This window comes from Cynocephalus volans, chromosome 7 (genome assembly GCF_027409185.1).
Source record: "Cynocephalus volans isolate mCynVol1 chromosome 7, mCynVol1.pri, whole genome shotgun sequence".
Lineage (NCBI taxonomy): Eukaryota > Metazoa > Chordata > Mammalia > Dermoptera > Cynocephalidae > Cynocephalus > Cynocephalus volans.
Window position 1 is genome coordinate 83,260,334 of NC_084466.1, and position 18,707 is coordinate 83,279,040.

Consider the following 18,707-nt stretch of genomic DNA (forward strand, 5'->3'; position numbering starts at 1 on the left):
CTATGAAAAATACCAGTGACAGTCATGACATCTGACTTGGATGTCTTAGCTGCGCCCTCTACTCCCTTCTCGCCACCACCTGTCATTCCTCCTCTTGGGTTCTGCTCACTTTGGGGGAAAAAAGCCAACTAGAAACTGGAGCCTTAAACATCATCTCCCAGATTAATTCCCACATTAAACTGACATTGAACCCTCAAGTGACCCCTCTCTGCCAGCCACCATGCCTGGTGCCACTGAGGAAGTATACAAGGCTGAGTTCCTGCCCTAAGAAGCTCCCAGAATGGTGGGTGCGAATGGCAGTAGGAAGCAGGGTGTCTGGGCTCCAGGGAGCCCCATCACAGACCCTCTCCGAGGCTCCACTGGCCCCGCAGATGGGGATTGGGGCTCTTTAGAGACGCCAGCCTCAGCTCCAGAAGTGACTCAGCAGCCCCTGTCTGCCTGTGTCTGTCTGGTACTCCCAGCTCTCCCTGCAGGACCAGGGAAAACCCAAGACCCAAGAACCAGGCTGACTTGCCCAACTCTGCCCCAAGAGCCCGGCTTAGGCCAGGCCCAGCTCCATGCTCCCTCCTCTAGGACGGGTCACCTTCTCAGACAAGGAGATCACGGCCCACCATCAGCCTGGCTCTAAACCCCACGTTGCCATTCAGTATAAAATACCCTGAGAGAAATCAAGTCATGAAGGAAAGACTGTCAGGCACCTTTTTAAGTTGATTTGGGAGTTACTGGATGAGGGAGATGGTTGGAAATGTTGTGGCTTCAGGTACAGCTGCCCCTGAGGATAGGGGGGAAAGCCCTAAGGAAATGCTGTTAAACTGATCTTTTAAAAAATCTTGCTTGAAACATGCTCAACTTAGCACACGTGAGATTTTTTTTCCTGTAGAAAGGAATACCTAATGTGGGAGAGGAACCGGTCACGGGGCAGATGAAGCTCTGGTTAACGTCAGTGCTGGGCCACTGGCCGGCCCTGGCAGTGAATTGTCTGGCTCGAGGAGAAAGAATTGCCCTGGAAAGGAAAGCAGGGATGTTCTGGAGGGACAGGAATGTTTGGGAGACATTCCTTTTAAGCCGGGTATAAAGACGTTGCTGGACCTCCCCGTTGCATCAGCCTCAAAGGTAGTGAGCTCTTGAATTTTCCTTAGAACCAGTGTGTCATCTGCCAAAAGCAGCAGCAGCTGCCGTTCTGTCAAAAAAAGAAAGAAAAAAGAAAAAAGAGGGGAAAAAAAAATCACGGAATGAAAGAAGGCAGTGAATATGTTTACAGTGTGAAAAGGATATTTCCAGCACATCTGGGCAAGATCTTAAACTCACTAACTGCTTAATCTGAGATTCTCATGCTTCCTAGGGATGTTTTATTGCATTACTTCCAAGTTTCATCACCTTATTTCCAATTTGTATCCATAGGGACAGAACAAAAATGATTTTCTAAATCACAGGAAATGATTCAAGCTGGGTACAATTTGATATTAACTGAGGATATTCAGAGGCCACAAAGGAACTTAGCACTTTTTCATAGATTCTAAAACGGGATCCAAAGTGGCAAACGGTTATTTTTTTTCCTAATTTAATAAAATGACAGAACAAGTTAAGTTATTAAAGATCTGACACTCCACTAGGATTCTGAAGCACTGGGTAAATTGAATTACTCTTTCTAAATAATACAGAAAGGGAAAATGAAAGCATTAGAGGTTAGTGTGCCTAAGAATAAATGAAGAAAACATGTTTAGTTTTATGAAGAAATTCAGTCCTTGAGACTTCTGTTTTTTTTTCTTGAAAAACAGTCAGTTGGATTAAAGGGAAAGGAACATTTCTTCCTCCATACTACAATTTTCCATTTAAATATCCTCCCCAGTATGTGTGGCTTAGGAAATACCTGCAATCTGTGTAGTCAGGATGGTTGTGAAAAAGATGACATTTGCCTTTGGAAAATGCTGGTATGACAAAAGAATCAGGGAAATAAATGTGAAAATATGAAAAGAAAAATGAACATACTCAGCTATTCCAAACCTGTTGTATTAGTCCATTTTTGTCGCTTGTAACAGAATACCTTACACTATAGGAAATGTTAAAGGAAGTTCTTTGGACAAAAGAAAAATGGATATTAATCCTTTACCAGATACATTGATTTGCAAATATTTTCTCCCATTCTGAGGTGGTTTTTCTGCTTTCTTGATACTATTCTTTGATATGCATACGTTCTTAATTTTGATGAAGTCCAATTTATTCTTTTGTTGCCTATGCTTTTGATGTTATATTCATGAAGTTATTGTCAAATCCAAGGTCATGAAGATTTTTTCTAATATTTTCTTCTAAGTTTTATGGTTTTAATTCATAAGTTTAGGCCTTTGATCCATTTGGGGTTAATTTTTGTACACAGTGTAAGCTAAAAGTCCAATTTCATTCTTTCGCATGAGACTATCCAGTTTTCCCAGCATCTTTTATTGAAAACTGTCTTTTCCATACTGAATGGTCTTGGCACCCTTATTGAAAATCAATTAACCATATACATGAGGGTTTATTTCTGGGCCCTCTAATCTATTCCATTGGGTCTATATGTTTGTCCTTATGCCCAAACGATACGTTTTAATAGCTTTGTAGTAAGTTTCAGAATCAGGAAGTCAGAGTCTGCCAAGTTTATTTATTCTTCTTCAAGATATTTTTTGGCTATTTGGGGCCCTTTGCAATTTCATATGAATTTGACGATCAGCTTTTCCATTTCTGCAAAAAAGGCTGCTGGAATTCTGATAAGGACTACATTGAATCAATAGATTGCTTTGGATAGTATTGACATCTTTACAATGGTAAGTCTTCTTATCCATGAACCTAGGATATCTTTCCACTTACTTAGATCTTTTAAAATTTCTTTCAGCAGTGTTTTGTGGTTTTCTGTGTTGCAGTCTTTCACCTCTTTAATGTTAGATTCATTCCTAAGTATTTAATTCTTTTAGGTGCTACTGTAATTGGAATTGCTTTCCTCATTTCCTTTTTGGATTGTTCACTCCTGGTGTGTAGAAACACAACTGATTTTTGTGTGTCGATCTTGTACCCTGCAACTTTGCTGAATTTGTTTATTAGCACTAATAGATTTCTTGTGGATTCTTTGGGATTTCCTATATATAACATCATGTCATCTGTGATTAGAGATAGTTTTACCTCTTCCTTTCCAATTTGGGTGTCTCTTATTTATTTTTTCTTGTCTAATAACTCTGGCTAAAACTTCCAGTACAATGTTGTATAGCAGTGATGAAAGCAGGTGTCCTTGTTTTGTTCCTGATCATAGAGAAAAAGCTTTCAGTCTTTCACCATTGAGTATGATGTTAGGTGTGGGTTTTTCATAAATATCCTTTATCATGAGGAATTTTCCCTCTATTCCTAGTTTTCTGAGAGTTTTTATCACGAAGGGGTGTTGGATTTTGTCAAATGCCATTTCTGCATCAATTGAGATGATCATGTGCTTTTCCCCCTTCATTCTGTTAATGTGATATATTAACATTGACTGGTTTTCTTATGTTGAACCACCCTTGAAGGGGGGGAAGGACTGACAGGCAGAACACAGAGGATGTTTTGAGGGTCTATTATTGGATGTGTAAATGTTTACAATTGTTATATCTTCTTGCTGTATTGAAACTTTTATTAATATACAATAATATACAATTTTCTCTTGTAATCTTTTTAGATTTAAAGTCTATTTTGTCCGATATTAGTAAAGCAACTTCAGCTCTTTTGATTACTATTTGCATGTACTATCTTTTACCATCCTTTCACTTTCAATTTATTTGTGTCTCTGGGTCTGTTGGTTAGAGCATGGTGCTAACACCAAGGTCTGGGGTTCGATCCCTGTAATGGTCAACCTAAAACAAAAGTAAAAAATAAAATAAAAATAAATAAAATGAATTGCTCATAGATAACATATACAGTTGACCCTTGAACAACACGGGTTTCAACTAAGTGTGTCCACTTACATGTGGGTTCTACATCTGTGTATTTAACCAACTGTGCAATGAAAAATACAATATTCACAGGATACAGAACCCCCATAAACAAGAGGACTGACTTTTCGTTTGCACAGGTTATACAGGACCAACTCCTTAAGTTCTTAAGTACTTAAATTACTTAACTCTTTAAGTAATAATGTGGGGAAAGTTATACATGGATTTTCAACTGCATGGGGGTTGGCTCCCCTAACCCCTTGCATTGTTCAGGGGTCAACTGCAGTTGGATTATGGGGTTTTGTTTGTTTGTTTTTTTTAAAATCTATTCTTCCAATCCCTATTTTTTGATTGGATAATTTAATCCATTTAAATTTAAAGTAATAAATTTAAAGTGATAAGGAGGGGACTTCTAACATTTTGCTATTTGTTTTCTATATTATATGCCTTACATTTTTAGGTCCCTCATTCCTGCATTACTGCCTTCTTTTGCATTTACTTGATTTCTTACAGTAAAATGTTTTGATTCCATTCTCATTTCTTTTTGTGTATATTCTATAGCTATTTTCTTTGTGGTTACTATGGGAATTATATTTAACATACTAAAGTTATAATAATCTAATTGAATTTATAGCAACTTAACTTCAATAGCATGGAAAAACTCTGCTCTTATACAGCTTTGTCTCCCCTTTCTTTTACTGGTATCTCAGATTATATCATTATGCATTGTATGACATACATAACACAGGTGACAGTTGTTTTAAAGTCTTTGTCTAATAAGTCCAATGTCTGTGCTTCACATACATTTTATGTCAATCTATTTTGTTCCTTTGAATGGGCCATGCTTTCTTGTTTTTTTTGTATACATTGGGACTCTTTTGTTGGAAAGTGGACATTTGAATCTTATAACGTGGAAACTCTGGAAATCAGATTCTCCCTCTTATCCAGGGTTTGCTATTTTTATTATTTATTTATTTATTTATTTTTGTTGTAGGGTGTCTCTGTGCCAGGGACCAGCTTAATATCTTCTTCGGTCTTTTCTGAGCCTGTGTCTTTCCCTGGGCATGCATAGTGGCTTTCTAAATCCCCCTGTATACTTGCTTGCTTTTGAGTGTCCAAAAAAACCAGGTTTGGACCTTTAAATCCCCTGGAAGCTGCTTTAACTGGTGGGGATTGATACAATGGCATCCAAACTCCTTGCTGACTACCCAACGATCCAAGCAGCAATCCACAGTCAGAACACAAAACTCCGATATTTGAAGGACAAGGTCATTATTGCCCATCATGGCTCCAGCAAGCTGTGCCAGAAATGTGGGTTGCCATTCTGCATCTGCCTGCCACCACACTGACAGCTGAAATCAACTGCAATTTACCAGCCATGCTATTCCCTGGAAGCTGCAAATGTTCAAATAAACTCCAGAGTTCCAAAACAGTCACTTTTGTGTCTGCCAGTACAATTGTTGTCCAGGTGGAGAGATGGATTCCGGCCGCTTCCAATTCCGCCATCTTCTCTGATGTCATCCCCTGCAGACTATATAACAACAAAGAGCAGAAGAGTTATTGTAGCCTTGGGCTTAGAGAGAGATTGTACTATTGTCCTTCCTAGGTCAACATGGATTGTTTTTCATCTTCTTTATTGATTGAAATTGAGAATAATGTATTTGCCACATCAAAAGCCACATACAAAGTGCTAGAGGCTGTGTCGATCTGTTGTAGTAAAGATAACACATCTGGTACAGCAGCTGCAATCGGGGCTATTACTTGGTTCAGTTTACATTAAGATTGCATTCGTCTACCATCCGCTCTGACTCTGACTTTTACAGCGTGCCTTGGGTTGATAATCGGCTGACCCAAGCTTGTCACTTTATTTTTTCAAAACTTCCAAAGCAATAAACAGAAGCCAGCCAATTTCACAATCTGTTTAATATCATTGTTCTCATACTGTTCAAGTGGCCCAGCATCTGCATAATGCAATGATTCCTCTTCCACCTGTATCTCATCCCAAACTAACAAAGAGAAGCGGGAATTGTGATCACACTTTCCATCCACAGTGAGTTCTTTATCGCCAACTACTACCCATTTAAATACACACTTTCTTACCCTGGATTCCACCCTCCTTCAAAGCAGAATCTGAGATGAAGGATTGTGTGCAGGTGATTTACTTGTGAACGTGATCTCAGGGAGCAGGAGTCGTGTCAGATAAGGAAGGAAAACCAGCAAAAGGATGCATTGTTCAGTTGGCTAGCACTGTGGCAATGGGTGCTGTATTCTGTCAGGACCTTTTGAAAAGCCTTACGAAATGCATCTCCAAACCGTTCTGCTCTGGGAATCAAAAGAGGAAGCATCTGTCCATTGACAACTTTAATTCATTGGTCAAGGGTAACTGTATGGGCAATAGCTTCCTATCACATCCTAATTGTGCATTTCTGAGTCCAGAGTGAATTCCTATGGACGTTCCGCAATGAATCCTCAGAGAGCCCTGTGGCAGGAAGGGATACATATCTGACATGTGCCCAAGGCAAAGCACCTGCCCAAACCTGGTGAAGCCTGTGTGAAACTAGTCACCACAGCAGTGGCTGGAGGAAGGAGGAGGCCAAGGGGAGTGGAGTGGCACACAGCAGGCGTCCACCATAACTTGGCACAGTGAAAACCTCTGATTCATACTAAATCAGAGAAAATTGCTGTTTGTCTATTTTAGCATATCTTCTGCCAATTAAAAAAACTTGACTGGCAAAACAATTACTACATATCAATCAAGCTGATTTCAGGGAATATTAAAGTAGCACCAATTTTTAAATCCATGACTGTTGAGTATGCTCTTAGCAGGCAGTATTAGTAACAAGTAAAATACGAATTCTTTTTGTAGTTTGTACTATAAGTGGGAAAACACTTAAGAAATTATGTTATTTGTTAATCAGACAGCCCTCACTGGCAGCCTCCAAGTTAACCAACTTCATCTCTGACTACTGCTGCTCAGGACAAGTTTTGCACTGGGGACAGAGTGGCCACTTTATTGAGTATGACCATCCAGGCTCATTACTTCCTCTGGGGTTTGGAAGCTGAGGGCCTGGGTTCCAACCTGAGTTTACCACATAGCTGATTGACTTTGAGCAGGACTTCTCTGAACTTCATTTTTCTCATCTGTACAATGGGGAAAATAATACTCGATTTAAACAGGAAGCATCCTGGGCTCTCGTAAGCCAGGGTGTGGGGGGCGCTGAGGGCCTTGGCCACGCACCCCCGGCACTGGCAACCAGCCCAGCGATGACCACTGAGCTGTTGCAGGAAACGCCCAGGGTTCCTGAGCTGGGGTGGTGGGGGCGAGGCCTTCAGCCACACGCCCCTGACATCTGCACCCAACTCAGCAACGACCAAGCCGCCACTGGAAGCCCCCTGGTCTCCCAACAGGCCTCAACCCCACCTCTCCTACCTCCTCCTTCTCCCACCCTATTTCCTTCCTCTTTCCCCTCTTCCCTTCCCCCTCAACTGCTCTACAACATCATAGAATGTAAAAAATATTAATAAATAAATAAACTTAAAAAAAAATATTCAACTTAAAAGTTTTTGTGAGGAATAACAGTATGTGTAAATGCTTAGCACCGTGCCCAGTGCATGGTTTCTTTAGGGTCTAGCTAATAAAGTTAATTATGAAACTTTTGTTACTGGGCAGCATATCCAGGTTGTTGATCCATCAAAGAAGAATCTTTCATGGACCAGCAAAAGGAAAGAAAGACAGAGACAAGAGAAATAGAACATGATAGGCCTTTATTGCCAAGTGAAGGTATGTGCCAAAGTGCACATGCATCTCTGTCAGAGAGACACACGCACCCCGACCTTCTCCATCCTCTGTCCCACATGCAAACTCCTGATGGCCCACCTCTGCCCCTCCTGTCTTGCCTGGTGTGCAGACCCTCACCGATCCAGCCTGAATATTTATGAGCAGCCTCCCTGGGGTGCATCCCTACTCTGCCCTGCCTCAATTCCCCCTGAGAGAATTCTCTTGCCAGACCATGGAAGATTCTTCTTTGAATAGTGATTTATAGTTTACATAGTGCCTTTCAGCATTTCTGTTACACAGTGAAAGCATTACTGTTATTTTGATTCTTATTATTTACAGGTACTTCGAAAAGTTGAATGATTGGACCAACGACTTAGTAAGTAACTGGCAGGGCCAAACCCTAGGTCTTCTGACCCCAAACCCCATGTTCTTTCTGTTGCTCTACACCAATTCCCACCTCCCCTAAGAAACCTTTTCCACCATGCTTCTTTCTCAAGAGGAACAGTTATGGTTCTTAACCTTCCTTTTAGTGTTTGATCTGGTAATGGCTACCACTGTCATGTGTTACCTCTGTGTATCCTGACCCCTCAAATAAATTAATTTCCTTGATTGCTTGAGGACAGGCATCATGGTGTGTTTCAGTTCTGTTTGGCTACAAGTCCTAAAAGACTATCAAACAAATACCAAATGCTCAGTAAATATCTAGTGAATTTAATTCTATTGCTCCTCAAAGAATATTCAGGTTATGAGAAAATTCATGGTGCCTCTAGGTGAGATGAGTGCTATGAGCAATATTAATTATTCAGTAACATTTTGAAAAGCTGGAGCCCCTAGCCTTTGTAGAATTTAAAAAGAAAGCTAAACAAAGATTATTGAACTCAGAGGTCACTTTAAATATTTCAGCCCTGGGATTACCTCAGCTCTAGCACTCCACTTAGGCTCATATAAATGTGCTAAATCTATTCATGAGGCTTGAAAATATTTGGTCATCAAATGACCCAGAAAGTTTAACTTAGCTGCTAGAACTAGGCCATGTAATTCATAAGAAAAAATGACCTTTATATACAGAGTGCCTAATAATAGCTAACATTTAATGAATGCTTTTATGCTATGTATATGGTGTTTTACAGATATTAGATTTTAAACAACGTGGATAGTTTGATGAGTTTTGAAAAATGTATACATCCATGTAACTGCCATGCAATCAAGATTCTACTAAAACATTCATTTTTTCTGAGTAATATATTCTAGTACTGTTTGCTGAAAAGACTATCCTTTTTCTGCTAAAATGCTTTTTGCACTTTCATCAAAGATCAATTGCCCTTATATGTGTTGGTCTCTTTCTGCACTGTCATTTGGTTCCATTACCTGTTCTTTCTCCAATACAACACTGTCTTGACTATTGTAGGTTTACAGTATCTCTTAAAATCAGGTAATGTGCCCTCTACTTCTCTATTGTAGTTCCTTTGCTTTTCTATATAAATTTTAGAAGTTTGATTCCTACCAGATATCCTATTTTGAATGGCATTGTATTGAATCTATAGACAAATTTGAAAAAAACTGACGTTTTAATTATTCAACCTTCCAATCCAAGAAAACAGTATAATTCTCCATTTATTCAGGTATTCTTTGATTTATTTCATCAGTGTTTTGTAGTTTTCAGCAAACATATCTTGCACACATTTTATGAGATTTGTACCTAAGTATTTCATCATTTTGGATGCAATTGTAAATGGTACTTTAAAAAATTTTCAATTTCTAATTATTCATTGCTAGTACATAGAAATATAATAATTTTTTAAATATCTCCTTCATATACTGCAATCTTGCTAAACTTGCTTACTGGTTTTCGTAGCTTTTTTGTAAATTCTTTGGAATTTTCTACATGGACAATCACGTTGTTTGCTAATAGAGGCAGACTTATTTATTCCTTCCCCATCTGAATACCTTTTATTTTGTTTTAATTTAGTGCAAATTGATGGAAACATGTCTCGAGAACCTTAAAATTTAACAAAATAGGTAGAACAATTTCAGAAATGACTATAACAGACAGCACAACCAGAAAATATAGATGGTGATTATTTCAGTTCAGTTCTCTCTTAAGTTCAGATACATAACGTCACTGAATGCATGTTATATGCCAACACCATTCTAGGTGGTTTGGAATGCAGTGGCAAGGAATGTAAGTCCCTGCCCTCATGGGGGAGACAGGTAACTAACAAATACACAAACAAAAAAATACACATGTATAAAAATGCTACGTAGTGCTCATTGCTCTGAAGAAAAATAGTGGGAAAAGCAGGTACATTATGACTGAGGGGAAGGCCACTCTGAGGAGGTGGCATTTGAGCAGACCTAAATGAGTTAAGAGTGAGTCAGACAAACTCCAGGGCAAGCGAACTCCAGGCACAGCAGGCAAAAGCCTCAAGACAGGAATGTGCTTGACATTTTCAAGGAAGAGCAAGGAGGCTAAGGTAATTGCGGCACAGTCATCAGCAGGGAGACTGGTAGGAAATGAGAATGCAGAGAGCTAAGAGACTGGAATATTTTAGGAAGCGTTGAGAAATTCTGACGTTATTATAAGTGTATGGGAGGCCACCAAAGGATTAAGAGCATAACCATTTTGATTGATCTTTTAAAGGATCACTAGTGTTGTGCCGAAGACAGACTAGAGTATGGCACTTAGGAAGCTAGATGATGTTGCGAGAGACGATAGCGGCTACGGAGGCAAATGTTAGGTTCTCCTTTGCTTGCAAGCCATTTGGGACAGCTGGTGAAGATAGTCTCAGAGCTGATAAGATGTGCACGCACAGTCTTCAACCACAGGACACGTTGTGGGCCATCCTGAGGGTGCTTACCTCCCAGCATGCTGATGTCTTCTCAAGTTGCCCAAGTCACCCACGCCAACTTCTCTTTCCCCTCTACCCTTTCATCCATTCTCTTCCGCACAATAGCCTCCATTCACTTCTAATACACCAAGCCCATTTCTGCAGCAGGATTTTTACAACTGCTGTTCCTCCTGCATGCAAGACTCATATGCTCACATTTCACATACCTTAAATTTCTGTTCATATTTCTCAAGTTTCAACTCAAATACTGCTTCCTTGGAACCTTCTAACTATTCTACTTAAAACTGGCCCTCACAGACATTCTCATCTTCACCTCATTTCTTTCATAGATTTTATCATAATGTGTTGTTATTTTTATCTATTGCTGAACTGTTTACTATCAATCACTAAAACACGCTCTCCATGAGCACAGGAAACTAGTCCTTTAGTTCTCTGTTGCAGCTACCACACACAGGGCAGTGCTTAGCACACTGCAGGTATGCAACAATGGAATGCAACAAAGGATGAACAAGTAACTTAAGTCCTTTCTAAGACTAGGGAGCTTCACTGAAACCACCAATATCATGGATAGTATCTGCTCTCTGAAACCTCAACTTCTGGTGTATAATACCCCAATATAAACAAAGCTCTTTCGCCTTCACTTGATTTCCAGGTACCATTTGAATTCTCATGGCATGCCTACCCATAGGCTGTCCCTCTTTGTACTGATAATGGCATAAATTAATTCACATATGTAATTCAATAAAGGGATCAAGGCTGAGCATATCACATCTTTTGGAAATTATGCTTTGAGACATGAAGTGGTAAGGCTTACTGTGTAAGCCTCAGCAGATGCTTGTTACCCAACTCTCTTGTCAATTAGAGGTCAAGACCTTGACCACAGCATTTTTCATTTATCCTTTCACATTGTCAAGGTATTAGCGTGTCTTGTGTTTTAATTGCCACAAATTTTATCAATGAGAGCCATATTCTTTTTGTCCAATGTTAACTGTAACAATTGTGTTTACATTCTTTCAAAAAAAGAGTATATATTCCACTACATTGCATGCATTTAGTTCTTTTCAGCAAATTTTAAAAAAAGAGGGAGGTCTATGTGCAGTAATTTTTAAGAGGAGGTATCTAGGTATCTAGGTAAACAAAGTAGATTTCAGTTATCTCATTTTTCTGCTGTAAAAGCCAAAGAATATTTAAATGTTCATGATATTAAGTCACTAAATGAAGAGTACTTTTTGTGTTTCCCAAGGATAACAAAACTCAGGAATAAATTTTTTTTTCAGCAATAAATTTGGCTTATGGTTAGCATCATGATTTTCAAAATTTTTTTGCATTTTAGGGAAGAACACTGAATATGGATTCTATACCTGGGAATTTTTTAAAAATTGAAAGACAAAAAATGGCAAAGGAAAGCATAAAATATGTAGATAGAAAAACAAGGGCTGGCTGGTTAACTCAGTTGGTTAGAGAGTGGGTTATAACACCAAGGTCAAGGGTTCAGATCCCCCTAACGGCCAGCCTCCAAGAACAAAAAAACAAAAACAAACAAAAAAAGAAAACAAATGGTAGCGCTGATAAGTGAATGAAGTCAGTACAAAGTAGGAGCTATTACTGGATTGCAAGTGTTTTGTTAAATGTGGACATAACTAATTTCCGTATTCAAAAAAGTATTCTACAATCAATTGTTCCTGTTCTATGAGAACTTAGATGTGGAAAAAAATAAACCTTATTTTCCAGAATATAACTAAGTAAATAAAAGTTTTCTTTTGGATATGCTCAGTTCAAGGTATTATTTGCCATCATAGAAAGTCATTTGTTCATTCAGCAAATATTTATGAACTACTGAAAGGTGCTCTTCCAGCTGCTGGGACTACTGTAGACAGTAAAGACCGCCCTGCTGGAGTTTCTCTCCTAGTGCAGGAGGAGAAACAATGAACAAGTATATGTGTTACTGATGCTAAGCAGGAGGTAGGAGAACAAAGCAGGGCCAAGGGGATAGAGAAGCTGGTGTGGTGAGGCAAAGGACAGGCCGCAAATTGATAGGAGTGGGAAGGGAGCGCCTAAGATGTGAGCAGACCTGACAGAAGGGAGAGAGAAAGCCAAGAACCTAGCTGCGGGGAGCATCTAAGGAGACACAGATGGAACAGCGAGCATAAAAGCTGTGAGACGAGATGTGCTTGGCAGGCTCAAGGAACGGCAAGGAGACAGTGGAGCTGGAGTGAAGCCGATGGAAGTTAGATGGGACCAGTAAAAAAAAAAGGGAGGCCAGGACACCGAGGGACTTGTTGGGCACAGTAAGGATTTGGCTTTTACTGAGACAGATGTGTTGGAGGGATGTGAGCAGAGGGGTCACATGACCTCTGTGTTAAAAGACTCACTCTGGCCACTGTGTTAAGAAGACTGTGGGGAGGGGTCTGGAAGCAGGCAGGAGATTACTGAACAGTCTAGGAAAGGGGTGACTGTGGCTTGGCATAGGGTGCTGCAGTGAAGGTGGTGAGGATGGACCAATTAAGGATGTGTCTTAAAAGGAAACCCGGCAGGATTTGCACATAAAATGGATGTAAAGCATGTGAGAGAGGATGGCACCAAGGTTGCTGCCTGGCCTGGATGGAAGGACAAGGTGTCCCACTCACTGAGACGGATAAGCCAGCAGGAGGAGGCGGCTGGAGTCGCCAGTCTGGGTGTGGATACATTCACAAGATAGAGCAGTAATGAGTCAGACAGGACAGGTAACCCTGGATTGGGAATCTGGAAATCATCAGCCTATCAAAGTCACAAGCCTGGAGGACGTCACTTAGGGAACAAGTGTAGATAGAGGCAAGGTGGAGACAGAAAAGGACCCCTGCTCTCAGGAGCTTCTATTCTATGAGGAAGAAACAGAATATTGGCAAACATGTCATAAGTCAGGTGATAAGTGCTATGTAGAAAAATAAAGCTGGGGAATGGCTTAGAGAATGCGGGCAGGCATGTAGATTTGGACATTATTTGTCACAGATGCAATTAAATAGAGAAACATGGAGCTCAGGGAGAAAGTGGGCTGGGCATGTAAATTTGATAGTCACCACAAAGTTTAATGTCATGAGATTGCATAGGATCACTCAGGGAATGGGTATAGATAGGGAAATAAGGAAATTTGAGAACTGGGACCTTGGGCACTCTGGCATTTAGAGTGAAACTTGCTATAGTGGATTTTGCTTTTGGAAAAAAGATGGGCTGTCAGTGGAGCCGCCTCTCTCCAAGTCACTTAACTGCTATGTTTTTTCAATCTTTTACTCCAGCTCGGAGGAGAATGACCCTAGAGCTGTTTTTCTTCACATATGTTCCTCAGCCTACTGCATCAGAACCAACTGAGGAGCTTGTTAAAGATGAAGATTCCATGTTCCATCCTAACCCTACTGAGTCGACCTCTGGGAGTAGACCCTGAGGGGGAAAATACTCTAGATGATTCTCACAGCCACTAAGCTTGAAAACTACAACATTTAAGGAAGGGACAAAAGCTTACAAGACAATTAGAGTAGAAAGGAAATACAAAGGCATAGAAAGGGGTAAGACTGATAGAATCCAAACTGTGGAGTGCTTTGATGCAATTTTGCAGTCAAAAGGGAGCTCCTAAGGGTTCTAACTAGCAGAGCTCCATAATCAGATCTACACATTATGTGAATGAACTGGGGTGGGAAACTTAAAGTGGAAACATGAATTCAGCTCCTAAAAATAATCCTTACTGTTATGGTCAGGCCCATCAGCACTGAGATTCCTCAGTCCTTAAAATGTTTTAGAATGTTTTTATATGAATGACTTGAGTTTTTAAGCAAAATATGTTAGCTGTTTTAAAAAAATTTCTGTATTTTGTGAAGGAGGAGGAAAAAGAATTATCTGGGATAAAACAATCAAATCCCTCTCAGCATAACACAGAATAAGCTAGGCATTATTCCAGAGATAAAAGATTCAGCATAATACCTTTCAACAATAAAGGTACCTGTATTTCATATCTTACATTTCAGTACTAAGTGTAACAGAAAAAATAATCCATACCTATGACTTACGTCATTACTTTACTCCATTATGGAGGCAGAACGTATAGGTATTATTGATGAAAACAATGGAAGAGATTTGTTCAGAGAGCACTTGTTAAGACACATTTTAAAATTTAAAAAAAAAAAAAACCCTTTGTACATACAAAAAATACAGGTGACTCCATATTTTGATTTATGAAAAATAAATTTATTACATAACACCTTGTTTTTAACAATGTTCAGTTATTTTTTTATTCAGAATACTTGTGTCATTCATGTAAAATAGTTTGATACAGTACATTGTATGTTATAGGTTTTTTTTTCCTCAAAAATTCTAAGGCTCTCCTACTCCTCCTCCTCTGCTGAAGTAAGGGCACCCTAAACAACGTGCGAACAGGTTTTAAAAAGGAAAATTAATTGAACAAAATTTTAATAGCACTACACCAACCAGCTTTAAAATCAGGACGAAATATCTGAATTTTGGATGCCGCACCTTTTTAAGGAAGTTATCATTCATGCTTTTTTTCATCTTAAAGCATGCGCACAAATCAGCAACACCAACAGGAAAAATAAAACACTGTCTATGACAATCATTTTAGTTTGTTTGCTGAACCAAACAGGTTTATATCAATGACAACATATTTAATTACTATCAAATAGCAGCTTTAATACCAGTCAAGTCATAGATTGAAAACAAAAACAAAATTATAAGTTGAAAATTAATCTTTGGGAGTTTTGAAACCTTTCTGGAAAGACTATGTGGCTTTTTGCACTTTCAAAAAAATCCAAGCAATATTCCTGGTCAAAAAACACTGATTAATGTAGAAAATGAATCAACCCACTGATAAGACACTAAAAAGAAAGGTGTACCAAAATAATCTCATTTTGAGTCCTAGTTATTTTGTTGAGTTAATATATACTTTAAGTTTCAAGTACCAGTTAAACTTTGTGTCTGTGTGTGTACTATTGGTCAGATAATGTTGTTACACTGAAAGAATTCACCACATACAACGACAAATGCTTGCCCCTAGCACATTTCACAGCTTCAACTGCTACAGACTGTCACTGAAAAAAATGCATTGGTCAGTCTGAACCATGTCAAGTAAACTATGGAAATAGCAAATCCACAACACAAACTGTGCTAGCACTTTCTTTTCAAGTCTAACTCCAAAATAGGTACAACTTGGAAGCCACTACCCCAATCTGTGAAAAGTGGTGGAACTTGGCTACTGGACATATTGAAGATGCATTTGTACAGTACATTCTCATGGCCCATACCAGGTTCCCGTGGAGAGCTGCAGTCAGCCCTGCAGCATTCGCAACAGTGCATTGACAAGATTCCGATGCAGCTCAGTACCGATGTGTCTGATGTGAGTACTGTGGAGGCTGCTGGGAGGTAGCTGAGTATCCCATGCTGCTCTGTGGCTGTGATGTGCTTGGTCCAGGGTTGGGATAGGCAGCATGTGGATTGGAACGCTAGAAAGGAAACGAGGGCAAAATGTGACTCAGGTGCTTCTAGGAGCAACTCGATCCCAAGTCAGCAAGGCTCCTGTGTGACTGAAGTGTCACTAGGTTTCAAGGAAGTAAGGATGTACAAGTTTTGTGCTATGTACTAGCTTTAGAATTGAAAGACAGAAAACCCAGATCTTTTAATCTGAGCTTTTCTTTAGGAATGTCAGAAGTATTGCAAGTAAATAACGCTAAGCCAAGTCTTATTACTCTGCTGTACAAACGCATTTGTTTTATACAGCAGTAACCCCCTTTCTATGCTGTTTTGTATCTACCTAGTAAATAATAACTTAAAATAAAAGGTACAAAATCAATTTCTATAGAATTTCTATAGAATCATCTTCTTTGGCATTAACGTATTTTTATGCCCTTTAAACTACTGAATCTTATTTTCTACTACAAGTTTACAGACAAAAGTAAAAATATAATCATTGAAATGTGAGAAGAGTAGTATTCTCAATTCTTAAAAGGGCACAAAGGGAATGAGGGGTGGCAGAGTTTAGAGTTCTCTAATTTTGATCTGTTATATTATTATTTACATTCCCTTACCTCTCTCTCATATTATTAGCTCCCAAAACAAACACTATAAAAGATCAACCATAATTTATTATCTCTCTCTTTCAAAGCATGTTTAATAGTCATTTGATTTTAAATTCTGCCAATCCTAGCAAAAATAACATTTTTTAAAAAGTGGACACATGAAATTGTAGTTAGAGATACTATTTTTTGCAATCACACACAAAAATCAACCACAATAATATCATCAACAAAGCAGCTCAGCATCATTTTCTCAGTTTCCAAAGAAAAGGTTAGAGCGCTGCTCTGCTTCACTCTAGGGATGCCGTCACCTTAGTATGCAAACACATTCTTGAGCCAAGAGAGATGCACTTTTCCCACCCAGATGGACAGAAAAAGATGATGGAACTGACAACAACTCTCATAGATGTCTGTCCTTGATTTCTTTGTTTAGCTGACTGGGATAGAATCACTACTCAGGCAGACAATGATCTCCATGGTGTGTGGGCTGGACCTCCCCCTTAGCCAAGCAAAGAGTTAATATCTAATTCTTGAAGTGCACTCGTGGGCACTGAGAACCTCACCAGTCTCATTAGATCTCTTTTTCTCTTTTTATAGGTAAATGACTCTAATTGCTCAGGTTTTCAGTATCCTTCCTACACTGAAACCCATTTTTGTTGGGAATATCGTTAGAATAAACAGAAGAGAAAGGGGAGTGGTATTCAATTTTCAAAACAGGTCTTTCCTCAAAGGAACTGACAATGTCACATGATAGGAACCATAAGTAGGCAACGAGTGGTGTTTGCGGTCAGATTTAAGTCTGAGCCCTGGGTCCACCACTAGCTTGCTGTTGAACACGCTGAAGCTATTTAACCTCTACAAGCACCAGTTTCCTGAAATGGCAGTGATAACACTTATCTCCCAAAGTTATACTCAATGAAGGATATAATGGATATTTCATACTAAGTATAAGAGCTGGTTTAATAAGCTGTTACTATTATAGCATCATCAGTACCACCACCACCACTTAAGAGCTTACTGTGTATTTTGAATGTTACTAAGAATTTTAATGATGATAATGATAATAAAAATTATGAAAGTAACTGGCATTATCTATTAAGTGCTTATGGCAGGCTCTGTGCCTTAGCATACATTATCTCATTTCATACTTACTACAATCTCACATTTATCATTATCTATATTTTACAAATGAGGAAACCAAGAACATTTGAATCACTTACTCAAGGTTACACAGAAGTAAGTGACCGGCGTGAAAGAGCTCTTAATCACTATGGTATATTATTTCAAAACAATAGATACCATTTATCTAGCTCCTGCTATAAACTAGGTGCTAAGATACATCATGTCTAATCTGACAACAACTGCAAATTAGGTTTTACTCGTCTCATTTACAGATGGAAACACTAAAGCCAGGAGGTGTTAAATTATTCGTCCAAGGTCACATAGTTAATAAATGGCACAATTTGAATTAGATCATTCCAAGTCTGTCGGGTTCAAAAGTCTAAACCTTCCCTACTATACACTGTCAGTACTTTTCCATGCCAGTACCATTTTGTGTCAGTGTATTTCCCCAGGTACACAGAGGTCAGTATTTCTTAATTATATCACATTTTCCAAGGGTCACAAACTCATATGCAAACACTGACATAGCAGGTCAATAAAAATAAACTTGAGATACCTGATAGTCTGAGGTCATGATGAGTCCACCTGAGGTAGTGGTAGGAGGAACAACTCTCACTTTTTTCAACGGGGGTCCCTGTGTATGACTGCTGTCTTGATTCCCTGGGTGACCAGTTCCATTAGTGTGGTTATTGCCCTGCTGCTGCTGCTGGTTCTTCTCAATTGGTTAAACAAAAAAACAAAGTTCAACTCAGAAGGAGAACAAAATATACCCACACCAGAAAATGTTACGGAAGCATTCGTGAAACAAGCAACTGCCAAATGTACTTTAATACTTACTTTGTCTCCTTTGTCATCAGGTTCTTCTTCTGTTAAAAATTCTCGTTTGGGGTAAGGAATTTGACAACCGGCAAAAACGCTGATCACAAGAAAAAAAGGAAAACGATTTCTGGTATACTAATCAATATTTCAATGCCTCACT

The 18,707-nt window shown here is 39.1% G+C and overlaps 1 protein-coding gene across 6 annotated transcripts in view; it reads right to left on the reverse strand.

Annotated features, from left to right (window-relative positions):
* Window positions 1-14,788: 14,788 nt before the first annotated feature.
* CDK8 (cyclin dependent kinase 8) overlaps window positions 14,789-18,707 on the reverse strand; it is a 136,964-nt gene continuing 133,045 nt past the window's right edge. For 5 of the 6 annotated variants that reach the window (XM_063102045.1, XM_063102041.1, XM_063102047.1 and 2 more), the window contains 3 exons: window positions 18,566-18,644; window positions 18,285-18,443; window positions 14,789-16,036 (listed from right to left, as the gene is read on the reverse strand). In XM_063102045.1, coding sequence (XP_062958115.1) covers window positions 15,911-16,036; window positions 18,285-18,443; window positions 18,566-18,644 — 364 coding nt within the window. In that variant the 3' untranslated portion in view covers window positions 14,789-15,910. The remainder of the gene's footprint in view (window positions 16,037-18,284; window positions 18,444-18,565; window positions 18,645-18,707) is intronic. The other variant, XM_063102042.1, reaches the window with a different exon arrangement.